At 54.2% G+C, this 23,985-nt stretch overlaps 5 protein-coding genes across 5 annotated transcripts; 2 read left to right on the top strand and 3 right to left on the bottom strand.

The window, feature by feature from the left end:
• Positions 1-3,549: 3,549 nt before the first annotated feature.
• On the bottom strand, positions 3,550-8,067 carry LRP88_06927 (RNA helicase aquarius; the record flags this gene model as incomplete). Its single annotated transcript, XM_083243464.1, has 5 exons — positions 3,550-4,004; positions 4,061-7,135; positions 7,186-7,572; positions 7,621-7,721; positions 7,781-8,067. The coding sequence occupies 5 exons, from the start codon at positions 8,065-8,067 to the stop codon at positions 3,550-3,552; spliced, it is 4,305 nt and encodes a 1,434-aa protein (XP_083100688.1).
• Positions 8,068-8,669: 602 nt separating this feature from the next.
• On the top strand, positions 8,670-11,284 carry LRP88_06926 (THO complex subunit 1 transcription elongation factor-domain-containing protein; the record flags this gene model as incomplete). Its single annotated transcript, XM_083243463.1, has 6 exons — positions 8,670-8,945; positions 8,999-9,381; positions 9,649-9,748; positions 9,800-9,958; positions 10,011-10,901; positions 10,958-11,284. 6 exons carry the CDS (start codon positions 8,670-8,672, stop codon positions 11,282-11,284), a joined length of 2,136 nt encoding a protein of 711 aa, XP_083100687.1.
• A 364-nt stretch (positions 11,285-11,648) lies between these two features.
• Positions 11,649-12,965, bottom strand: LRP88_06925 (translation initiation factor eIF5; the record flags this gene model as incomplete). The annotated part of the gene is made up of 2 exons (XM_083243462.1): positions 11,649-11,930; positions 11,988-12,965. The coding sequence occupies 2 exons, from the start codon at positions 12,963-12,965 to the stop codon at positions 11,649-11,651; spliced, it is 1,260 nt and encodes a 419-aa protein (XP_083100686.1).
• Positions 12,966-14,837: 1,872 nt separating this feature from the next.
• On the bottom strand, positions 14,838-16,616 carry LRP88_06924 (cytochrome P450; the record flags this gene model as incomplete). Its single annotated transcript, XM_083243461.1, has 6 exons — positions 14,838-15,021; positions 15,084-15,723; positions 15,780-15,905; positions 16,027-16,153; positions 16,206-16,236; positions 16,288-16,616. The coding sequence occupies 6 exons, from the start codon at positions 16,614-16,616 to the stop codon at positions 14,838-14,840; spliced, it is 1,437 nt and encodes a 478-aa protein (XP_083100685.1).
• Positions 16,617-19,752: 3,136 nt separating this feature from the next.
• LRP88_06923 (uncharacterized protein) lies at positions 19,753-23,218 on the top strand (the record flags this gene model as incomplete). The annotated part of the gene is made up of 3 exons (XM_083243460.1): positions 19,753-20,739; positions 21,157-22,114; positions 22,176-23,218. The coding sequence occupies 3 exons, from the start codon at positions 19,753-19,755 to the stop codon at positions 23,216-23,218; spliced, it is 2,988 nt and encodes a 995-aa protein (XP_083100684.1).
• Positions 23,219-23,985: the final 767 nt, after the last annotated feature.

Below are 23,985 nucleotides of genomic sequence, written 5' to 3'. Positions count from 1 at the left end.
GGCGGCGACTAGAAAAGAATAGGAGGGGTGAAGGAGTCTCTGTGGTGATAATGACACAGGACGAGATCCAATGCTGATGCAAATGGAACAGGGTCGGGTGAGGATATTTCCACCGGACCAGGCTGATTGTTGGTGGTGAGGATTTTAGAATCAGCAAAAAATTTTGGGCAGCAGGATATGATATGGAGAGGAAGGGGCGAGGGGGGGAGGGGGAGGGCTAACTCCGAGAGAAAACTTTGGGCTCTGGACACTGTGTGTTGCCGCCCGCTGGGCCGGGCGACTCGGTGGATGATTTAGGGCCTGGTGCGCCTGGCTAGGGGCGCTCAGTCACTGTCGCGACGGCTTGCCATAGAGAGTTTTAGGCTGCATCAGACAGTGTGATTTAATGCCAAGAAGGTACTGAGCACTGTGCGTGGGGACCGCTTCCACGCAAAATGTCTGGGGCGGGCGGGAGGTCCAGCCAGAAAACTGAGGTTAATCAGGGTACATGGCTCGAGGTACCACCAGGAAAATGTCCACCCATCCATCCATTCAATCGAATCCCCCCAGTTTGCTGGCAGAGATAATAGGCCTGCGGTACCTAACCAAAAGAAAGACGCCGCATAATTAACGGGCTCTCCGTCCATTCGCCCACAAAAAGCACTGGCATAGACGCGCGCAGATCCCCACGGGCAGGGCACGCTAACATAGATAAATTACTCTCTGGCCTAAAAGCTGGATAGCCTGAGACATGGGAAATTTCCCAAAATACGTACGTACGCACCCCAAGGCATGGCATGGGCAGCGAGAGAGACCGGAGGCCGGTGGTACCTGATATCAGGGCAGAAAGTGGTACCTGGCCTGGCCCGGCACGTAGGGCGATTCTGCTAAGGTTCAACTTGAACCTTAACATTTCACATGCAAGGTCAGAGCAAAACGTCTTGAAGGTTGTTGGATACCTCGAGTGTAATTTTATTCAACACCAGCCCAGGTAAATCAAACAAGACAATTCTGTTCAAACCATTGATGCAGCAGTTCGTCAACATTGGGTTTGACAACTTCCTTTTCAAATCATGCCATGACTTTTATTTATGGTTTCCCTTACCCAGCAACCACGCAAGGCCAGACATCCGGGACAGATCCCGATGGGCCGGCCGGTAGCCACTATCTCCGAGAAGATACCGCTCTCAGATCATGAACGAGGGCAAGACAATGGGTGATGGAAGCGGTCGTCTCCGAAGAACTGGTCGGCGAGGCTGAGAAATCACGTCAAAGCTTAGTATGACGAATCATCGTCCCCCGGGCATCTACAACCCATCACAGCATGCTGCCCGGGCGATAACTGAACATGCCACAGAACGGATATCCCAGAATCACCCACCTGCGCGCAGGCCCAGGTATCAGGTCAGCCCGCAAGTTCGAGGCGGCAATGAATCATTCTGCAAAGGAGTCAGTGAGTGATGCTGACGAGGAGCACGAGCCTGGGCCAGTCGCTGGCGTTTGCTCTCGAACCAAGCCAAGGTCGACACAGGAACGACACCAGGGAACATCAGGGGTAACAAAGGGAGAGAGGGCAGGTGAGTGAATCGATCTAGAAGGACTCGCTTATCAACGCCGCAAAGACGTAATCTGCCAGTTCCCTTTGCATTTCCCGTCTCAGAGAGAAAGGGGGCATGTTTATGTTTCCCTTGAAGCTTGTGGGGGTTGTACTCGGCGCCAACATCTACACTATCAATCGGTGCCCTTGGATCCTGCGCCACGGGCACAAGAAATAAAAAAGATGACCGCTGCCGCTGCTGCCTCTTTCTTGTCTTCCCAAGCAAGAAAGTAAGTGACTCACCGGCTGCTGGTTCACATCGTTCCGAGCCAGTCAGTCTGCAGCAGTGTCAACTAATCCGGTTTGGATCCCTCCAATCCCCCTCCAGAGACGCATCTCTAAGCGACCCAAGCCTCGATGATGCCTGGCCGTCCCTAACCAACATGCTGCAGCGTTTTCTTGATGACCCATGATTTCTCGTTTATTTTTTTTTTCTTGTTTCCTGAATCGGCAAAGCCCGAAATATCAAAGCATCGGCATCTCTGTGCTGGCAGTAGACATCCATTCGCCCTCGGGGATTTCTTTGCTTTTTCCCAGGCCGATTCTCGCAAGCACCGTCTCCCGGCATTAATATCAAAGACGTCGGGAAAGAGCGCCAGAAGGAAACAAAGAGGCAAAAAAGAGTTTTCTTCTCTTTTCTCCTGCTACACCAACAAGCTTGTTGTAATGACTCGTGACCAACCCTCAAGATGACCCGAAAATGATGACAACATCCACGGCCAAAGAAGCTACCTTTTCTGTCAAGGCCCGAGACACGCAGGACATAACCCGCTCATCGCGGGATGATCCGCCTGTGGTCTGCCGTAATCCTCTCCCAAAACATTGAGCCGTCCGTCCACCAACGCGGGAGCAAGAGAAGTTCGGGCTCCGTTTGCAAAACGAATAGGCTACCGCCGTCAATATCAATCACATCGTCGTCAGCCCCAGAACACGAGCCAGCCATTATTCAGACAAACAGCCAGTCGCTTCATTCCATCCATTCCCCTATCATTGTGACCCTCCCCCAAAAATAGGCAGACGCTCCTACGACTCATTTACCTACCGAATACGAACGGCTTATTGGGATTGTTTGCTCCTTTTCCATTCATCCATTGATTGCCCGTCTCTTCTTGGCCTAGGAGGGTCATTCCAGGTCGTACACACTTACACATCTTGTCCATTGTCGACGGGACGTTTGCTCCCTCCCGCTCGTTCATCCAAGATGCCTGCCTGAACCCATCCCTTCCCGTATGCCTAACAAGTGCCTGTGACACTGACACTGACGCTGCCAGCGCATGCCATGGCTTTTTTTATGAGGCAAGGAGGAAATCTGGGGTCATGGGCGGCCAATCCCGCCAACATCCCTGACCGGGTCCCGGCTGATACTTCAAATCTCCCAATATTGAATGACCCCTGGTCCCCTTGACCCTTGAGCCTGTTGGATGTCTTTTGCCGGTTGGGCTGCCATGTCAAGCCCAAGCAGACCGCCGTCAGTCAGTCACTCGCTCAGTCACCTGACCATGATGAGACGCAGTCTTCCCAGTGACGCTTCATGTGCCCCCCCAAGCGGATTGCCATTACATCGGCCTATGATGTAACATGATGTACAAAGAATCACTGATCTTCAGAGCCAAACACAAGACCAAAAAAAAAAAAATCGAAAAAAGTTCGCCAGGACCTGCAGGTCTGCCGATCACCCGCACCCTGGCCCCCCGGCCTGAGGCGTCAGCGTTTGGCGTCATCCAACGGCGTCACATCTTTTTGTCAGGGAGCATATACAGAGCAAGATTCGATAATTACAATACACAACATCACCTTGCCAACAAGAAGGAATCATGGTAATAATGGGGAGAGTCCAAGGCTCAAATCTGTTGGATTGACCCCAGCTTCATGCTATGGAAAGCCTCTTGACAAGATCCTATTTATCATGCGCCGTCCCAATTCAATAGTTAACAAAAAGACGAGTCCCCCGTGACTTTTCAAGCATTCAACCTTCACTCTCCTTCTCGTACTTCCAAGATGTCTGCTTCGACATCCTCTTGACCGTCTTCCTCGCCGTATCCTTCTTCAACCTCCTCAACCTCTTCGATAATTGGCTCGGGCATGCCACCTTGTTCTGTCTCTAGCTGCTTGATTTTGGTGTTGGTCATTTCAAACACGTATTGTCCCAAGTGCTCGACTCCTTCCATGGGTACTTCACCCTCTACAGCGCCATCTCCTTCGGCTGCATCCCTCTCCGTTGGCCACAGCTCTCCCGTGACAAGCATGAGCTTGTCCGGTCTCTGCAGCAACTGGTCAAAGGCAGGGCGTAGCTCAGGGCATGCTTCAAACACCTCCCGACGGCCAAGGATGTATAGACCGAGTCGTGCTCGGGATAGGGCCACAGTCATGCGTCGCACATCGCGCAGATAACCTACTCTTGACGTTCGAGTGAGAGACAAGATGATATCTAGAGTTACAGTTAGTACCATGTCTCTAACACAAGCTAAGGGGTCAACAACTTACAGTCATTCTGCTCGCCCTGGTACTTGTCCACCGTAGCCACTGCCTTGGGGAGACCAAAGATTGGGTTTCGGGCACATCGATGAGACAACACGTCCTTGACAAGCGCCCGTTGACCAGCGTAGGTCGTAAGGATGGTGATCTTCTCCGCCGGGTACCCGAGCAGACGCATGTACTGGTAGATGGCCACGGCATACTCAGCCTCTCCAAGGTTTTGGATGAAATGTGGCGTCGGCTCGGCCTCGCCGCGGCCCTTGTAGTCAGGCACGTTGATGAACTGGTAATCAAACTTGAATCCTGCGTTGGCCTTGACGAATTCGAGGTTGGTCTGCACGCTGGGAAGATTGTCCAGGTTCGGGTATCGCCACTGATACAGACTGGCAATCGAGGCACGGGCACGTCCCTGCTGGTCGAGCGTCACGGTGGGAACGCCGAGTCGGACCAGCCGGGAGAAGAGAGACTGCTCGAGGTTGGCGTAGTGACGGAATGCAAGACTCTGAATGACTGGTGAGTTTTGGAAGTGATCACCGCAGAGCACAACTCGCTGAAGAGCCATCTTGCCCTTTTGAGGCTTCTGCATCGTCAAAGGCAAAAAGGTCTCGATCTCTGTGACCTGGGCAGCCTCTTCCATGACCACGTTGTCATAGTGGAAGCCGAGAGAGGCAATCTCTCCTCTCCTGATGGCCGCGCGCGTCGTCGTCATCGCGATGATCCGCGCCTCGCTCGTAAGCAAGTAGTTGGCCTTGTCTCGGTCTCGTCGAAGAATCTCGAACGGCAGTGCATCGGCCAGCTCCGAGAAGATCTTGGAGATATGATGATAACAGCCCTGGGCGATATCAAGAATCGTCTCTCGGTCGCCATCAGCAGGGAAAAGAGGTTGAGGAGCATCGGAGAAGTATGCATGGAAGGGGAAAGCTTCCACAATCTCAGCCACGCTTGAGGCGTCGGCGCTGGCGATCTGCAGGAACTTGTTCCATGCAGGTACAACGTAGACTGTGTTGAAATAGCCAGCGGTCTCTGCCGAATTCTCGTGAGCACCGGGTGCGCCGAGGCTGGCTGCCAGCTTCCTCACTTCGAGGAGATAACGGTCCCGGTTCTCAAGGAAAGATTCGACACGTCCATGCTTGCTGAAGTTGCCTTCGGTATCGAGTTCCTCCTCGCCATGTCCAAGACGCAAGAGATGTCGTTCGTCAATGTCCAGAGCAACAATCTTGGCGAATAATTGGTTGAGAGCCTGGTTGCTATGCGCAAGGAGCAACGTCTTTTGCTCTGGGTAGTTGTGGTAGATATTGTTGATGACCTGTGTGGCAACATCTGTTTTTCCCGTTCCAGGAGGACCAACAACAACGGTGAGGCCGGGCTGTGTGCCTGATGTGATGGCCTCAACCTGAGCTGGAGTAAATCGCACCGAGTTCAGTCGAGGTGCGTTGATAGGATAAGGCCCGGGGTTCGAAGGCTTATAGCTCGAGACTTTGAGGGTCTCGATCTCAGAAATGAGCGCGGGATCGGCGTCTCGGCGTCGCTTCTTGGATGGCTTGGTCCCCTGAGGCTCCTCTACCTTCTCAACCGACTCCAACACGTAGGGTGGCCCAAAGCTACCAGACACTTCATCGCCCGGGTCAATGATCTTGCCAGGCAAGCTCTCAGTCAAGTGCTGCCAGTCGAGGAATGTATCCCTAAAGTCTACCCTCCGTTCCCGGTTGGGCAGGTTCTTGTACGTTGCTCCAGCAGGGTCGCCGTAACCGAGGAAAACCTCGTGGAGCCAGGATGGCAAGGGAACTTCAGACAGGACAAGGCTTCGGATGGACTCGAGCACCGGCTTGAAGTTGTTTTCCCTCCTGCCTCGTCTTAGAAGTAGGTTGACCTGGCCATAGATGTCTGGTTTGCCAGCAGCTGCCCGCTCAGCATCCTTGCTGTATGTTTGAGGGTCCAGCTTGAGCTGGATGCGACGCTTCTGGTCAAGATTGCCTGCTCCATCTCGGACTTGACGGCCCTTATCGTCTGTAATCTGATGAACTTCGGCGGCTCGGACAGTGATGACACCAAGCCTTTCGGACTCGGTCAGAGCATCGCCCCCATTGCTAACCGACTTGGCTGGTGGCGGTTCAATCGCAAGCAAGAACACCACATCATCCTGGCGGAGAGAGTCCCATTCTCGGCGAACGCCATCTCCCAGTCGGCGAACGTCAAATGAGACCTCTGCGCGCACCATCGAGGGCTGGTCGCTTCCAACAAGGGGTGGCACAACCTCGAGGATCGCCGGCTTCGAAATCGGCATTGCCATCTTTGAGAATCCACCAAAGTTTGTCTCGCCGGGTCGCTTAGATTCAGGACGCAGCCGTCTCAAGGCCGATTCAATATCTTTGCGCACTCCGTAGAACGCTTCGCACCGATACAAGACAAGCGCCCTCCACAGAAAGTCACCAACAGATAGATATTGAAGGTTCAGCTTCGGGAGAGCCATGGGATGTGAACCGTCATAGTTCTCTGCCTGCTGGAAACTGTTGTCGAACAATGCCTGCTCCGTTGGCGCCAATGCCATATTTCGAGCCGCCTCCTGGAAGGTCTTCCTGCGCTCAAAGGTGGACAAGAGCACTTCAAGGAAGAACTTACGGTTAAGGGGGATGTTCAGGCTTTCCGGATATGTCGTTCGGAGGCCAAGCAATGACACAAGATTAAGAAGCTCCTCGTCCGTCAGGGGCTCAAGAAGAGATTCCAATTCCTCCCTCTGATCAATGGCGCCGTAGTTGGACAGAGCCAGCACAGTCAACTTCTCCTTGAAATGTTTCAAGGCGACGCGCTGCAGCTTCGCAAGCGATGCGCAATGCTTGTCATATGCCTCTGTCTGGCTATGTTGGGCTCCTGTCTGATCATCGATGGTGAAGTATGTATAGTGGGAAAAGAGGGCGTGAAGGTCACGAAGGAGGGTGTTTTCTTCATCGTTAAACATTGGCGATAGCCGAATGGCAGAGACAAGGTGAAGATCCTTGATCAAAGAATTGACATAACGCCTTGTTGGCAGCTGGCTCTGGAGATCAGACAGGAATTCTGTGAATCGCTCACAGTAGAGGACTTGGTCTAGCACATGGTTAGCTTAGGAAAGACACACAAGATCAAATGTTTCTTACCAGCTTTACTGTTCTCCGTATATAACAGGCCCAAGAAATCAAGAAGGAGAGTGTAGAGCCATGACCGCTCAAATCGGAGCCGAGCTTTGTTGGACTCGTCGGCAGCATCATATCGCTTATGCGCCGCCTTCCAAGCTTTCCGTAGATGCGGGAGTTGGTCAAGACTAGCCTCGCGTGCCGTCTCAGTCGACAAGTTGTGCCAGATTCCAATTGAGACAAGAGGAGCGCATTCCTTTCGGACAAGGGCGCAGTCGAGGCTCTGGAAGGCGTGAATCAGAAAGCATAAGAGCTGGGCTCGGACGGTAACAGAGAGCGTTCGGTCGAGCATCATTGACAGGAGTCGTCGAAACAAGGAAGAAAAGTCGGCGGGTCGATCCTCGAAAAGGCCTGCAAGCAGTTAGTTGCAGGTTCAGCAGATGTACATGGCCTACTTACTCCATGTCTCAAGGTGTTCCCGTCGCTTCACATTGGCGATGAGCGCAATCAACAAAACGTGAAAGTTGGATGCTTCCTCGGTGTATCCTGGCCAAAGGTAACTAAGAAAAAAAGGGGTCAGCATCTTGCCAGTTTTCCAATCCAGGAGCAGTGCGCATACCTCTCCAAGGTCTGCAAGCTCTCGAGGAGCAAGAGAGACTTGTACTGGAAGCCCTCGCGCTCAAGCACCTCCCAGATGCTCTGCTTGAGAACATCATTCTTGACCTTGGGCTTCGCTGGCTTCTTGCCCGACTTCAACCAATGCTTTCGCGCAAGCTGCACAAACTGGTGCTCCTCTTCCTCCACCTCGGCCGGAGTCGGGCGTCCATCAGTCGTGTCGCGCTGAGGCTCGCTCTGTTTCTTCGCCTTGGCAGCGCCGCTGCCTTTGAGCCGCTTCACGTTTGGCATTGTCGAATCTTTGTCACGTCATGGGCCGTAGAAGATTCGCGCGAGGGAGCTCGAAAGCCAAGATAGCGACAGCGCCAGGAGTCGCGTGACCGATGGAGATTCGAAAAGAAGCTGGAGGTGAAAGCTTGGATCCTGGAATTCGGGATGTTACGCCTCTTCATGCGTTAGCAGCTACCAGAACTTAGGTACCTCCATCTTTCTCCAAAATTTCAGCCTCGCAGGACCCACGCGACGCGGCGATTGGCTCAAGCCACACGCCAGGTAATGTTAAGGCAGGGATACTTCCGTTTTGGTGCAAGAACAAGCCCCAGACAGGTCTCGAGGCTCTTTCAGGACTTTGAGCTACCTCGCGCGACATGCTCAGCCTTCCAGGCTCGTTCATCGAACCTCCAAATCTCAACCACACATCAACCTGATCACCTTAACAAAGCAGCACTTCCTAAAGGCTCCCGGCAGCTTCATATACCCCAGGTTCTCGCAGCGACTCTTTCGTATCGAATCGGCCACGCGCATTTATCCTCGACCCTTTTCTCGAGCCGACGTCTCGTCTCCATGACAATTTGGACGACTTCCTGCCTATAACGCCGCCTTAGTCGCACAAGATGGCGGTGCTGGGTGCGGACAATCCGGCTGCGCCAGCCGTCGCGGCTTTCGATGCGCTGCTTCGGGGGCTTCTTGCAGAGGCGGAGGGGGTGAAGGAGGTGTCCACCATCGAACCCGCGTTGAACAAGTCCGACTTTGACGATCTATCCGGACGAGTATCATCAACAGCGGCTCAACTTCCCCAGTTGGAAGGCGACAAAGACGCCAAAGAGACCAAGGCAAGACAATTCGGCATCATCGAAACTGCCGCTCGCGATATCTTCAGCAATCTTATTGTAGGACCCGACTTTCTTTGTGATCTGCGCGCCGCGCTGACCAGCCTACCTAGTCAACCACCACCATCGATTCTCCCGACTTCGTCAAGGTGTGGAACCTACTCGATATCCTTTCCATTCTCTCCGATGATGGGCAATGCGACCCTGCTCTTCTATTTTGGTTGGCCGAGGAGCTACTGGACAGCCAAACTATCTCCGGATGCCGCAAGATCTTTGACTTTCTTGAATCGAGACGGGAACGAATCACGGCCAAACACTTCAAGCAAAAGCAGTTGATCATTCTGCGGAGTTGCAACGAGCTATTGCGTCGACTATCCCGCGCTGAAGACACCGCCTTCTGTGGCCGGGTCTTCATTTTCATGTTCCAGAGCTTCCCGCTTGGCGACAAGAGCTCAGTGAACCTACGGGGCGAATACCATGTTGAGAATGTCACGACGTATGAGACCACAACAGCCGAAAATGATTGCAAAATGGACGTGGATACGCCGACTGGAGACTCCAAGTCAACATACAGATCAAACGACGCCAAGAAGGGAGACAAAGAGAAACCCTTGTCGACTGATGCGCTATACCCCTTGTTTTGGTCCCTCCAAGAGAGCTTCAGTCAACCAAAGAGACTGTTTGAGGCTGCAAATCTAGCATCTTTCAAAGAAAGTCTTGGCGCCACGATGAAGTTCTTTCAAACAATACACAATGACTCTAGGCGAAGTCTCAAACGCAAGAGGGACGCCGGCGAAGAAGACGAGAACTCCAACGCTTTCAATCCAAAATACCTAACTAGTAGAGATCTATTTGACCTCGAGGTGAGTCTGCACAGTTCCTCATACCCCATCAAATGCTCACGAGCCGAATAGATTTCCGATCTGTCCTTCCGCCGCCATGTGTTGGTCCAGGCCCTCATCATCATGGACTTTCTTCTCTCTCTGTCTTCTCAAGCGCGAGAGAAGCTCTCATCGTCTCTAGCCACGAATAAGGCCGTCATGTACGGAGACCAAACGTTGAGCGAGGAAGATGTAAGCATCGCAACGACCCTACCTCGCTAACACCTCATCTAACACTTGACAGACTAAATGGGCAAACGACATGAAGAAGACAATTGCAGACTATCTCCGGCAAGGCGCTGACGGGCCATACTTCTATCGAATGGTGGAAACTGTGTTGGCTCGAGACAAGAACTGGGTTCGATGGAAGATTGAAGGCTGCCATGCCATCAAGCGTGACCCCGTCTCCCCGGCAAGCTTCGTCGAGGCAAAGGCCAATGTTCAGCGCATGGCCACCAGCAAGCGATTAAGAGCAGTTCCCATGGGCTCCGTGTCCCTTGACTTTCTCCGCGAGGAGGACGAGGAGACGGCCATGGATCGGCTCAAAGCAAAGGAGAGATTCCAGGTCCCAGACCTGGACAGCTTCAAACGCAAGATTGCTGACGACGACTTTGAGATCGAGATGTCCAACAACCCACAGGCAAAGGCTGCCGCTATCGCCGGCAAGGCTAGCAAGAGCTGGAGGGCACTGCGCATCGCTGCCCGCACGAAACTGGCTGCATTCGACAAGATTGATGATCCCCAGAACATCAATATCGTGTTTGAGGAGCTCACCGAAGCTGATGACGACGTTGAGCCCGCAGCTAGCGAAGAGGACATGCCCAGCAACCGAGACGCCATCATCATCTCGGGTCCCGCTGGTGTTGGCAAGTCTACTGTCGTCAACAAGTTGATGGAAGAGCGCAAGGGTGTGTTCGCAACCGTGATTCGGCATACTACACGTGAACCCCTTGACGGAGAGGTCAAGGGCAAGACATTCCACTTTGTCAAGCAGCAGGAGTTTAACCAGCTCCGTGACGGTGACCGCTTGATAGAGGCTGGCACTCGCGATGGTGTCGACTACGGAACAAGCACCAAGGCCATTGATGCTGTCGTGGAGGCGGGAAAGATTCCCATAATCGAGCTGGGCCTCGAGGTAAGGAGACATTCAATCTCTCCACCTTTTCAATATGCTAACTACCCCCTTACCAGGCCACACAGTACGCCAGGGACATGGATTTCCAGGCTCGCTACATTCTCATCAAGCCTTCTAGTCCTGAAGCTCTCGAGGAGCGGCTCAAGGCTGCTGGCAAGGAAGAGTCGGTCATCCAAGAGGCCGTCAAGAAGCTACCCACAGAGCTCGACCCAGCTAAGCTAGGTGAGCTTTTCGACAACACCATCGCAGATGACGATGTGGACGCAGCAGCCAAGGCACTTGGAGACTACATCTACGAAAAGGGGAACTCGGACGAAGACACCGCTATGAAGGACAATGAAGAGGCTGCAGATGCGAAGGAGACTGCCATGACAGACGCATAGATAGCATGCAGAGAGTATCTCGGAGTTCGTTTGTGTATTTGTAGAATTGGTTCAGGCACTACTGGTAATGGGCAAGATGATACCCCAGAGATTCTCGCGTTGACCGTTGGTTCTTGGGTATTAGCCTCAGTATTCTTGAGCAGCACGGATCACAGGAGTCATATTAAATGGACAGAAAGGGAGGCATGCGCAGAGTAAACAAAGTCAATTCAAGTCACCACAAAACCGAACTAAGTGAGAAACTAGACTACCGGCCAGCAAAGTGCAAGTACAAGACGCATTACACAAGCCTCCCAACAACCAGTCTCGAAAAATACGAAGCAGAGTACCGTACGCACAAGAGATCCACGGCTGCTTTGGGATTTTACTCCTCGTCCGAAGACTCCTCGTCGGCCTCGGCAAGCCAAGTCAGGAATGGCTCAGCAGCCTTGCGGACCTTCTTGGAGGTAGAAAGGTCAGTGTACTTCTTGCTGGCCTTGGAACCCCACTTGGTCACCACCTCCTCGCTGACGAGGTCGTAGTGGTAGTACAACTGGAGGATCTTGACAATGGACTGGAACATGTCAGGGTTGTTCTCAGCCAGAGTACCAATGAGACGCTCAGTGCCTCCAAGGAGGGCCTTCTCGTGGCGTTCAGAGGTGATAAACTGTAGTGGGTTAGCATCTACCCATGCCCCAGACGGGGTTATCGATTTTGTACATACCTGCTTGAGCATGCTCGAGCGCTTAGGGATCTGGGCAACAATGTTCTTGTCAAAGATGGTCTGGACGAGAACAAGAACGCTGCGGTGCTTGCCCTCAATACCCAACTCCTTTGCCTTGACATAGATGTCGATGGACTCAACCTTGTCAATGCTACCCTTCTCTTGGGCCTGGGCCTGGATCCAGTCACCAAGCTCGTCATAGACGGTAGGGCCACCCTCGCCGTCCTCATCTTCGTCATCGCCAAGGTTCATCTTCTGCTTGAACTCGCCAGGGAGCGAGGCTTGGCGGGCCTTGACAGCCTCCTCACTCATGTCGACAGCCCAGTCGTTGTCATTGACCTCGACCTCCTTGGGAACCTCGGGGGCCTCGGCCTGCATCTTCTGGAACTCGTCATCGCTACCGACGTCCTCGTCGCCGTTGTCGTTGGAGCCATTCTCAGAGGCTTCATCACTGCCCTGGCCGCTGGTGCCGTTGGCAGCGTTGCCGTTCTGTCGAGCCTTCTTGGCAGCCCGGCGCTCGGCCTTGTCCTTCTTGCCCTTCTTGGGCTGGTTCTTGAGGATGAAGCCGCTGAGCTTCAGGCGAAGGTCGACGTCAGTGCGCTGACCACAGGCCTTGCAGTCAAGCAGGATACGGTCATCCTTGATGACAACATCGGTCTCGGGGTTCTTGCACTTCTTGCAGAGAACGAACTTGTTGATGAAGCCATCGAGGTGGTCCTGAAGCTTGGCAGCGTCATGGGCTCCGTTGATGATCCAACGGTCGTCCTTGGGATCGATGTTGGTCTGAGCACCAAGCTCGAAGCCAAAGAACTTGATTACATAGGCACCGGGGCGGGCAAGCGAAGCGGCAACGCTGCTAAGGTTGACGACAACGGTCTTGATACCGTTTCCCTTGCCTTCAATCTTAGTCTGCAGACGCTCCATCTTGTAGCGATAGAAGGCGTCGCTGACATCGCGGCGGACGTTGACGAGAGCCATGGTGACGGTGTTGAGTGTTTGTCTGAGGAATAAAAATTGACAGGGCGGACGAGGCTGTTAGGCGAAGCTAGTAGTTGATGGGCTCTTGAAATGACGAGGGCGTCATGAAGAGGCTTGGTAGCAAAGGGTAGCGAGGATGGGCGGAGCAAGAGGGTTTCAGTGCTCAAAATGACTTTTGATTGACATGTGGCAGACCGGATGGATTCGCGGATGCTGAAGGGCAGGCATAGACAATTCTGGTCTCTAGGACTTCAACCGTCGGAACTGATGTCGGGGCTACAAGGCTTTCGCGGTATGCGAAATAACTGCAGCTTGAAGAGGTGTCTGAAGACGGAGAGCTGGTCGTGCTGATACATAAACAGCAGTGTGCCTTGACGGGGATATAAGTGTTCGGGGTACCGATTCCGGGAAGGCGCGCGACGATGACCGACGAGAGATGGTGCTCCTAGGTCAACGTGGGTTGTGCGAGTTGGGGAGGAATCGAGTCGAGGGGGCAAATGAGCCAGGAAGCGGGGAGGCAGAAAGAGTAAACGATGCGCGCTGCGACCGACAAAGTCAGCAGGCAAAGAGTCACGAGTATAATGCGCTTAGCGCGAGAGATGTAAGCGTGTAAGGAGAAAAGACGATGGCTGAGCGAAGCGAGTTTGCTGTCTCAGAAGGAGATGCAGAGTTTGTGGTGTTGAAGGAAAGGAAGAAAAAAAGAAAGCGAGAGGAGAGCGAAGAAGACTGGAGTTAAAAGAAGGAGGGGGCGATGTTAGGGCCGACCAGGATTTCGGGCATAGATCGAGAAAGAATGGGGCAGGCGGCAAAACACGAAAGTCAAGTCAGACAGACAGAACGAGAAGTCAGTTGCGACTGCCTCATTCACTGTGCGGGAAGGTTGGACTGAAACGACTACCTGCCTACCTGACACATGGAAAAAAAAATCTACGACGATATTCTTGTCCTTTCGGTGGGAATCTGATCAAGTTTCATGCATTACTTCACAATTCCCTCTTTGGATTCATCATCTTTTCCTCAGGCATAACAGAATCACGAGATGTCCCTCTGCGCTCCAGCGTATCGCCGTACCTGTAACGCCAGAAGACTCCACTGCGAAACAGCCGCCCCAGGGGCCAAGGGTTCTGGACCGCTTCCCCCACCAAGCCCATTTCAGCCTTTGCACGCACTGTAACCGAAGCCTCACTGCCTATCCGGGCGCTGACTGGACTGGAAGAGTTGGCGACGGTTGCCTTGGGCACGCTGTCATGCTGCAGCCGCCAACTGGTCGACGGGACGGCCGGCAACTGCAGGGAAAAACGGCTCCTCGCAGTTGGGCGCCTGTCCTCCACGGAGCAGTCCCCGCCAGCTGTCATCCATGGATCTCGGCACGACGTCACTCATAAATACCGCCTCGGGGAATTCGGATTTAACTGGCCATTGTTCCAACAACAAAGGCCACGGCTTGTGTTTGTTACTCGCGATATTGCGCTATGGTCTAAGCATGTATCCCAAGATATACATTGCGCGTCCCTCTCAACACAGGTACGCATGTTCGTCTACCAGGTTCACGCTGTTATTACCCGGGTTCGAGTTTGCCAACATCATGAGGTTGGCGTGATGATTTGGTGATATACCATGGCACGTCTTACACGAAACCCTTAGACCAAGGGTGCCCCCAAGGAGCCCCTCCCCCCGCTCCTGTCAAGGTCTGTGCTGCCCCGGATATCACGTTAGGTCCAGAACTCCGTCGATGAACCTCTTGTCACTAGTGCAAAGCCCTAGCTGGGCTCACCAGGTGTTGCCCTTTCAAGTCGAGGATGGTGCAAATGTGGCAGTGTTTTGTGCTACCTCTCCTCCCAAATGCATTCCGCCGTAGTGGGCAGAAGGGCATCACTGTTTCTTCTCTTCCTCTGTCACGGGGACGAATCTGAGGAGACATCGCTTTCCAAGGGGTCGCGATGAGATGAGCTGGTCGTCCATGACCATAGATTCGCTGCTCATCGATTCATCTGGCTCAGTTTCATACTGCGAGTAGACATCACGCAGCAATGTCTTCATCTCTGCCATGGCAAGGCTATTGGGTTTCGGCTCTGTCAGCACATGTTCATATCATGCCAAGACACGGATACCACTCACTGCTTTCCGATGCATCCTCGCCCTCCGCTGGAGAAAGCCCACTGAAGTCGTCGTCGGTCGGCGTCTCCTTCGGTCTCAAGCCATCGTTCAGGGTAGAACTTGTCGGGATCGGGGAAAACGTCGTCGTTGATTCGATGAACAGAAAAGGATTGACAACTAACCACCGTCTTTTCTGGTAATGAAAATCCGTCAATGACACGGCCGCCCTGGGGAACATATCGAGGAAGAGACATGGGGATAGCAGGGAAGCACCGCAAGCCCTCGTTGAGTACAGCGTCCAGGAGAGTGAGCTCATCAAAGGGTGCGTTGGGATTGTTTCGAAACTCTTCTCGGAGGAGACGCTGGTACTTGATGGATCGAGGTTGCGAGAGCTCCCACATCAAGAAGCAAAGAACATCGCCGGTCGTATCAATACCAGCCGCCATGTGATCGAGGCACTCGGCTGCCATGTCGATGGTTTCTAGGACGCTATTCTTCTCCTTGAGCCGGTTCAACACCGTGAAATCAGCTGCACCATCCTCTTTGGCATTCTCAATGACAAAGTTGTCGGCCAAGGGGATAGATCGAGGCTTTGCGAAGCTGGCAAGTACATTGGATACAACTCGATGGAGAGTTGGGCTGTAGTGCTGGACCAGCCGGTCTCGGTTTTTCTTAGCCTGTTTACTTCTCACACCGTTATTCCTGGGGACGGCTTACTTTTCAGGCTGTCATCAGCGGCTACCTGGTGCATCATCTCTTCATCGCCCTGGTTCTGCAAGCAGTTGCTGCCATATGGATGGAAGAGCTGGTGTGTGACACAATCACAGGCATAGGCATGGAGCGCTATTCCGGTCAGCATTTATTCACGGCCAAATCGTTTCAGTGATTAACAAACTCCTCTGCGACATGTTAGTTCTGACTCTGCCAGATCAGCGGGTCTTTCTTACAAACACATCGGCTGTACCATCAGGAGAGCTAACACAGCGCTCGACGAACTTCTTAGAGCGCACCTGTATCCCAGCCAAAGGCGCAGTTTTCATCACATTGCTGTTGGCGTATCGATCACCGATCATCCTCCTTCGCTTTGCGTGCTAGGGCCAGCCATTAGCTACAGCGCATGGGATACACCGTGATAAGACTAACGTCGCCCTTGTTCAGCGTAGAGAACATGGTCCTGAGTCACGAGTCAGTGTCATTGAAGGATATTGTGCTACGAATATCTTACCGCTTGCCATAAACCTGAAAGAGGTCATAAAACTCGGTCTTGTCATATCCACTACCGCCGGAGCCATAGATCTCCTTGAGAGCAGCCGCTGAGGTGAAGGACACCTCATTAGGTGCAACACGGACAACCGGGCCATACTTTTTGTGTAAGTCATGGAGGTACATGGTACGGTTTGCACCGAGTTCGTTCCATTTCAACACGAGCGAGGTGAAGTTGGACACAACCGGGCCGGGCACCTTTGCCATGGCCGAGGTGAGGCGGACGACGACATGGATGACAAGGAGCAGAACAGCAGCCCCGGCAATGAAAGCCGGTGACAGGAGCAACATGGTTGGCGATCTATTCGATCTCGACGACGGATCATGCAGGAAGTGAGTTTGTCTAACTTCTGCGGAAGAGGGAGTCTAATAACCTCCCGGCCAAGAACCGGACCGCCCTTCTTATCACGAGGCGGCGTCCGAGTTATCAGCACTCCGATACGGAGCTTGGAAATCTCCAATCCGAGTCTGGGGAAGGCCAATAACTTGTCTCGCTGTGGGGGATTTAAATACCGAGAGCGGGAAAGTGACGCCCTTTGGGCCGTCTTTGCCTATCGGTTCTCGCTTGTCTTCCTCTTGACGGGTTTCTTCTCCACATTCTGGGTTCCCCTCCATTAGTGACGCATCGCGCCCCCGCAGAGTCTCTTGTCATTAGGGCCAACCATTGGGTTCTTATTTGCAAATCGAAAAGGCATTGCCGACCGGAGGCTACTCTGAGCCGCCGGGATCTATCAATCTCGGGCCTGACTGTTCATGTATGACTGACTCTGCAGATTTTCGTATCATGATTTTCATTACTCGCTACACCAACCCCTTGCTACAACGCCCACCGCAACCTGACTCCAGCCGATACATGCCCCGACATCCGGTCCCCCAATGACAAAGAACCATGGAGATGGCTCAACAAATACAACTCCTGTTTCGAGCTGGCATCAACCCTATAGGTCCTGTTTGCCGTCCTTGCGCCCTCCTCCGCCAAACATCCCCGTGATCCAACTCAGCCCGGGAATCTGCATCGCCGCCGCAGGAGGATATTCTTTGCCGTCAATCTTTGTGCGCGGGGTGCAAGTGCACCACTGGGACTCTGGCACTCCATCGAGTACCTGTCGGACGTGGCTACCACATCCACGCCAGGACTTCTTTGCTGGGATGTTGGTCAGCTTATCGCAAGACTGGAGTTGAGGGTGTTTCGAGACTTACAGCAGGTTGAGCAAGTTGCTCCAAAACACATGATGATGTTGGGTGGGTGGTTGATAGATGAATGGATTGTGATACGTGACGGGGCGTGGAGACAGGTGAGATTGGTGGATCGTCGATATAAGCTGCAAGTTCGCAAGTTGATTGCCTGCTTGGCTCACGGACAGTAAGCTGCAGGAACTAGGAGGAAGACATGCATTTATTATCCATCTCCCTATTTGACCGACATTTGTGATTTGTCCTAGGGCAAATTCAGGTCGCCGACCTTGTTTTGTAGTAGACCCTCCGGATGGTCGCCGACCTCAAGTGAGCTTACCCTAGACCTCAACTCACATCTGCTCGGGCAATATTGAGAATTCATATCTATGATGGTATAAGCCCCTCTGCTCGGGACATTTTGTGCTGTAGACAGATAGAATCTGGGCCCCGTGCCATTATTTTTGTTTGGGCTAGCTGCCCTTGGGTTATTGAAGTGTCCATTACATCCCCTACCATGGATCCCAAGTGAGTGAAAAAGCGGGTAGGAGCTGAAGAAGCCACCCAATTGAGCTGAAGGCCATGGTCCAACCAAGGAAAATCTTGCACTGGAAATAGAAGTGCCAAGAAAATCCAGACAAATATACATTGCAAATAGCGCCCGCTGAACCCCGTACATAGGCGTTGAAGGATCGTGGAAAAACTGCCGCACGGCAGCCACCAGATGTCGTGTCAGCACATCCCTGTCTGGCAGGAAAGCTTGTCAGGTAGGTTTCTATTCATAGCAGCTTCCATCGGCGAGCAGGGGTACGCACAGTTTCTCGAAATTAAAAACACGTCAATTTCCATGGGGAAAAACAGGCTCGAGATAGAGTATGACAAGGGAGACAGGTTTCTGCCCCTGCTTTTTTCGATGCCGATCCATCGTCCCATCTAAGCCTCGACTGAAAGTGAGGAGATATCATCTCGGTTCATGCCATGCCGGCCCCCAAGGACCTGGGCCTGCTGAATGTTGTTGGCCTGGGTTGAAAGCGAGCTCCAAGCCCGCAGGCACAGCCTCCATGGGACCCCGCAGAGCGATGGATGCAAGACGTCTGAGACAGCGTCCAACAAACCATACAGGACGAGGCTGAATGTGCGTGATAGATAGATGACATTGGCTGAGAATACGCCTGTGACTTGATCTCATAGGCCCGGCTGCTTGCTGACACGCCCGAGGACAGGCCTGTGGGAAGCTTCGAAAGTGTGGATGAACTCCTCACGCGCCGAGGTGAAGAAGGGCTGAAGATTTGCTGACCATCCAGCCATCCAGCGCCAAGGAGTGACCTCATGGGGCCCCGACGAGGAACCCAAGTCGTGCTGCTTTTACCGCCAGAGGATAAGCGTCCAGTGTGATTAGTCCTGACTGTCAATTTATATGATACATCAATATCTGCTAGGTACATGTCAGGAGCACGGCAAGATGTATGCCATGTCATGAAAGATTCAAGCCAACAAGTACCCAAAAGTCGATTTAACATGCCAGACTTACAAGATGGGTAAATTACATACCGATAGCCTTCGCCCTCCCTTCCATGATCAAGGGTCCTCGGTGAGAGCTTCAAGAGCGGCAAGGACGCTAACCTCAAGCCGTCGAGCGCCACTGAGAGAGTCCAGGGGGGCTGTGCTGTAAATAATCCAATCTTTGACGGCCGAGCTAGGCCCATTTGACAGGGGACGAACATGCAACGTTCACCTGGACATCTGCCATGATAGAGAGCTTTCGATAGTCCACGACACCACCCTAGTAGTTCCATCCATTCGTATCGTCCCGTCCAAGCTGCCGGACCTCCACCTCGACCGTCAGCGGCCCGTCTACAGCAGCTGCTCCAGGGATCTAATCTTGGGGGGCGTCCAGCCCGGCCAGCCCAGTCCAACTTGCAGCGGGTTCCGGGGCGCTGGACATCCACAGCGGCGACAGCGGTTTAGCGATTGAGAGAGAGCGTGGTTTTTCCCTTCTGGGGGTTCCAACCTACGTACTGCACTTAATTACGCGGGCAGGCTGAGAAGGTGGTTGACCGTGTCCATCCGTTGGGCCCATCCCATCCCCGATCCCAACAGGACCCAAGAAACCGTTTCTCCTCTTTCCCATATCCTTCCCGTGCGTGGCTGTCCAATCTCTCCGTCCTCAACTGCTCGCTCGCTCGCTCCCCGCGGACCGTCTCTCTCCCCCTCCCCCAAATACCGCCGTCCAGTCCGCAACTTCAATCGCAGGATGCCGAGCTTCGGTCGCCTCGGCAAGCACAGCAACCGGTCCTCGCAGGCGCTCGCCTCGTCAAAGACGCCAGCGACGACGACGACCCCGTCTGCGACGAGCGGCAGTGCTGCGACGGGCGCTCCAGCTGCGACGACCCAGGCGACAGGCCACCAGCGCCAGCCGAGCCACCAGCAGCAGCAACAGCAGCAGCTCCTTGACGAGGCGGACTCAGCCGCCCACAGCGCCCACAGCGGTCACGGCTTCGGCCACTCGCACAACGCCAGCGCCAACGCCAGCAATCCTGCCAACTCGAGCGCGACCCCCCATTCAGCCTTGTCGTCGTCCCATAACACCGCCTACAGCTCGAGCGAGTCTTTTGATTCACGGCAGCCCTCCCACCTTTTGCAACAGCAGCACCAACATCAAGGCCAGCAGCCGTTGCATCTTCAACATCCCCAGCAGCAGCATCAGCCTCAGACACCGTTGCTGCCCTCCCCCTCCTCCGCCTCCGCTGGCGGCGCCCCTCCCCCGCCGCACCTCTATAGCTCGCCCTCGGCCGCCAGCAGCACCACCGGCGCAAACATCAACAACCCCCCTTCTCTGCAGCAGCAGCAGAGCTCCAATCTGTCGGGCTTTGACGGCCATCAGTCTCACTCGGACTTTGTAGACCCTGGTTTGGGCCGATCGCAGAGCATCCGCTACAGCTCCGCCACACCATACGACATCGCAACCTCGTCGGTCGACGATCTGAATAGCCACGCCGCTGGGTACGGCCAGGCTCCTCCTCCTCCTGCTCAGCAACTGCAACCACCGCCGCAGCAACAGCAGCAACAACCTCAGGCGACTCCTCAGAAGCTCTCGACCCGAAAGTTGATTAAGGGCATCTTTTCTGGGTCCAATCGTGGGGCGTCTGACAGCCAGCACCACCACGGCATAAGCATCGGCCACGGTCACCACCATTCCTACGACAACACTGGTGGCCTTGCGCGCCGTCCCTCCAAGCGGGTGAGCAATCCACCGCCTTTCCTAAACAATCGCTTCTCCTATCCTGACCACAGCCTTCCCTTCCCTTTCCTTGTCCCATCACATCTCACCCTTCCATTTCCTCTCCCCTCTCCTGCGTCTGCATCTGCACAGCTCCCCTTCCCCTCCCTCAGCCTCACCCTCCCAATCTTACCATAATCAATTCACTCTCTGCCTGTCGCCCAGAACAGCACAGCACAGCGACTCGACAGGACAAGACCCAACCAGCAGCCACAGCTTGCCTAGCCCCGGGTCCAGACCCGATCCAATCCCCTTTTCCCTCCCCAGCCCAATTCGCCCAAGCCCAACCAACCCCAACTTGTGAATCCTGGCTACTATTGGCGCCAGCCGCCATCCCATCCATTGCCTCCGCCAGCCCAAGCTGAGTAGATCCAGCAGGTCCAGCAGGTCCCCGACAACCCACAGTCCCCTTATCCACCGCAACTCTCGTCTCGCCAAGGCCTCGACGACATCAATGAGCATTACTCTGCGCATGACTCTAACTCGCATTCGCCCTCGCAGAACTCTCGCATCTCCCTGCACAACACCATCCGCCAAGTCTCTGGTGAGGTAGACCAGCAACAGCACTCGGCCAACTACGAGGACGTCGCCTATCGCCAGAACCAAGCCCCGCCCCAGCAGCAGCAACAGCCGCCGCCGCAACCCCACGTTCAGGTACACCCCCAGGACCAACAACCGCAAACCATCTACGAAACGAGCGTTTACGACCAGCAACCGTCTCCTCTTAACCCGCCGCAGCACCCGTCGTCGCAGCAGCCCTACCCTTACCCGAACTCTCAGCAGCCCGGTTATCATCAGGGTGGCATCCAAGGTGGAGATTTGAGAACAGTCCCAGCTCATCTTGGCACTGTTTCCCAGTTTCAGAATCCCGAGACGGTTTCGCAATTCTCGCATGAATCGCCCATCACCGACCCGGATCAACGTTCGGCCAACCTGCAATCAGCGTCTACTTCACCTGCGGTGAATCACTCCGTCTACATTCAAAACCACGGCTCAACCACGAGCCTTCCCCCCGCACAGCAGATCACCCCACAGCCGCAACAATCGGGCATGGCACCACCCGCTGGAGGACCTCCCCCGTCTCGCCGTCCCGAAGCCGACAAGCTGCGCGGCCAGGTCGACCCCCCCGCCGGCCCGCCCCCCACTTACCGTCACAGCACCTCAATGAACAATATGAACCCCCTGCCCCCGGTGCCCCAGGGCGTCGGCCAGCCGCAAGCCTACCAAGGCAACCGCCCGCCGCAGTTCGAGGGAGACCAGGGCCGCGACAGTCCCCAGCCCGTTTCCGCTGTCCCTGCTGAGCCGGCCGGGGATGACAAGTCATTCAAGGACCTGCGTAAGTGACCCGTTGAATGCTGTGTGGGTCGACCACGGGAGCTTGCATTAACCTTTTGTAGTTACTAAGTACAAGAACGTCAAGCGACTCTACTTTGATGGAAAGGCGCAGATCGACGCACTCACTGGGCAGATTGTCCACCTTCAGAATGCCGTAGCCAACCAACGTATGTCGCAGTCGCGCACTGCGCTCGACGACAACGAATACTCGACGCGATGGAACCGGCTCAATGGCGCTATCAACAACCTCTCCTTCAACATCCGAAAGGATTGGCGAAGCGTGCCGCAGTGGCTTGTTAGCTACGTCAGTGCAGATGCGCTCAAGACAGGCAAGGCTGAGATGACGGCGGTCGGACGAGCCGTCATTTCGCGCTGGTTGATGGAGGAAGTGTTCAACAAGTGCTTCCACCCAGGCCTGGATCCGCAGCTGAGCCAATCACTCAAGGAAATTGAGCTGAACATCCGGCATAACGCATACACGATGACCAGCCAGGAGGAATTCGACGCTCTCACCAACAAGGTGGTGAACTGGCGAATGACGACGCTGGAGGGTCTGCACCGTCAATTGAACTCGCCCTCGACTGCCGACAACCGTACCGCGTTCACGGCCAAGGCCACATCCACTCTGACGGCCTGTCTGTACCAGTTCCTTAACAACCCGCCCCCGGCGGGCGTGGAGGGTAGCACGTCGATGATTGTTGAGCTCGCCGTGGGTATCGCAGCCAACCTACCACTGGAGAGCCGAGATGTTGCTATTACATACCCGCTCCCCGGAGAAATTGTTCAGCCACGTGTGATGGAGGTTGAGAAGGCGCCACTGCCGCCTCTGGAGGGTCAGAAGGAAGATGGTGAGGATGATGACAAGAAGAAGGAGGAGGGTGATGATAAGAGCGGCAAGGCCAAGACTGGTACGTTAATCAAGGCAAATCTGGGTGCGGTTGGGGAGGACAACGATTCCTCGAAGAGTGTACGGACGGATGCTGACATGGATAACTTTGCAGTGGCGGTGCCAAGTGATGCAAACCGGGTGCGGTTTGCAGGATTCATGGCTTTGGAGGTGAGAGGCAGACAGGTTCTGTGGAAGGCACCAATCTGGACTCTGTAGGGCAGATGAACTGGACCAGGTGCTCTGAAACGGAGAGGAATGGTGATCAGGGAAAAGGAGATAGACGCGTTGCCGTGATGAGAGAGCGGGTTTGTAGATATCCGGGGATACATGATGAAGCAGGTTGCGAGCATGGCATGGATGCAGAGGTCAGACTGCTCATGGCAAGCTGGCCTGGGCAGGACTGAAGTTTTACGAAAGGCACGACTTGGCATGCGAAGGATGAAGAAGGATTTGGACCGCGATATTGTTCTATGTGTATGAACTTGACGAGGTGAGCAGCAAGGGAGGCCGCAAGGTTTCTTGTTTCTTGACTGCAGTCTTTTTTACATATACCATATACAGCCCGAGTTTGGAGCGTGTGGGGAAGTAATTGCATGCAGTAGAATGAGTGTATGTCTGAATAGAAGACAAAAATTCATGTGGCATTGGAGATAAGAATGCGCCTCAGCCAGTAGAGAACCTAGTTGCTGTACGTCCCAGGTGATGGCGGATGACGAAAACAGGGTCACCTACCGGATTGGGACTCTACTCAGGATGAGTCGACGGGGAGCAACTGGGGCTGAATCTAACGAGGCTGAAGGCGACCAACAGAGGGAGGATACAGTAGCGCCGGAGGTGGTGCCACAGCGGGCCAGGCCAGGGCAGATTGTGAAGAGTCATAGAGTTGGTCCCTGCAGAGCAAAATCTAGTCGAGAATTGGTGAGCAGCCTGCAATAGTGGCAATGCCATGGATGAGTCACCCCTCGGACAGCCCAGAAGGGCAT

Source organism: Fusarium phalaenopsidis (assembly GCF_050370095.1).
Source record: "Fusarium phalaenopsidis strain FUZ10S chromosome Unknown contig_32298, whole genome shotgun sequence".
Lineage (NCBI taxonomy): Eukaryota > Fungi > Ascomycota > Sordariomycetes > Hypocreales > Nectriaceae > Fusarium > Fusarium phalaenopsidis.
Note: the sequence above shows the minus strand (reverse complement) of the source record. Positions and strands in the feature narration are given on the sequence as shown.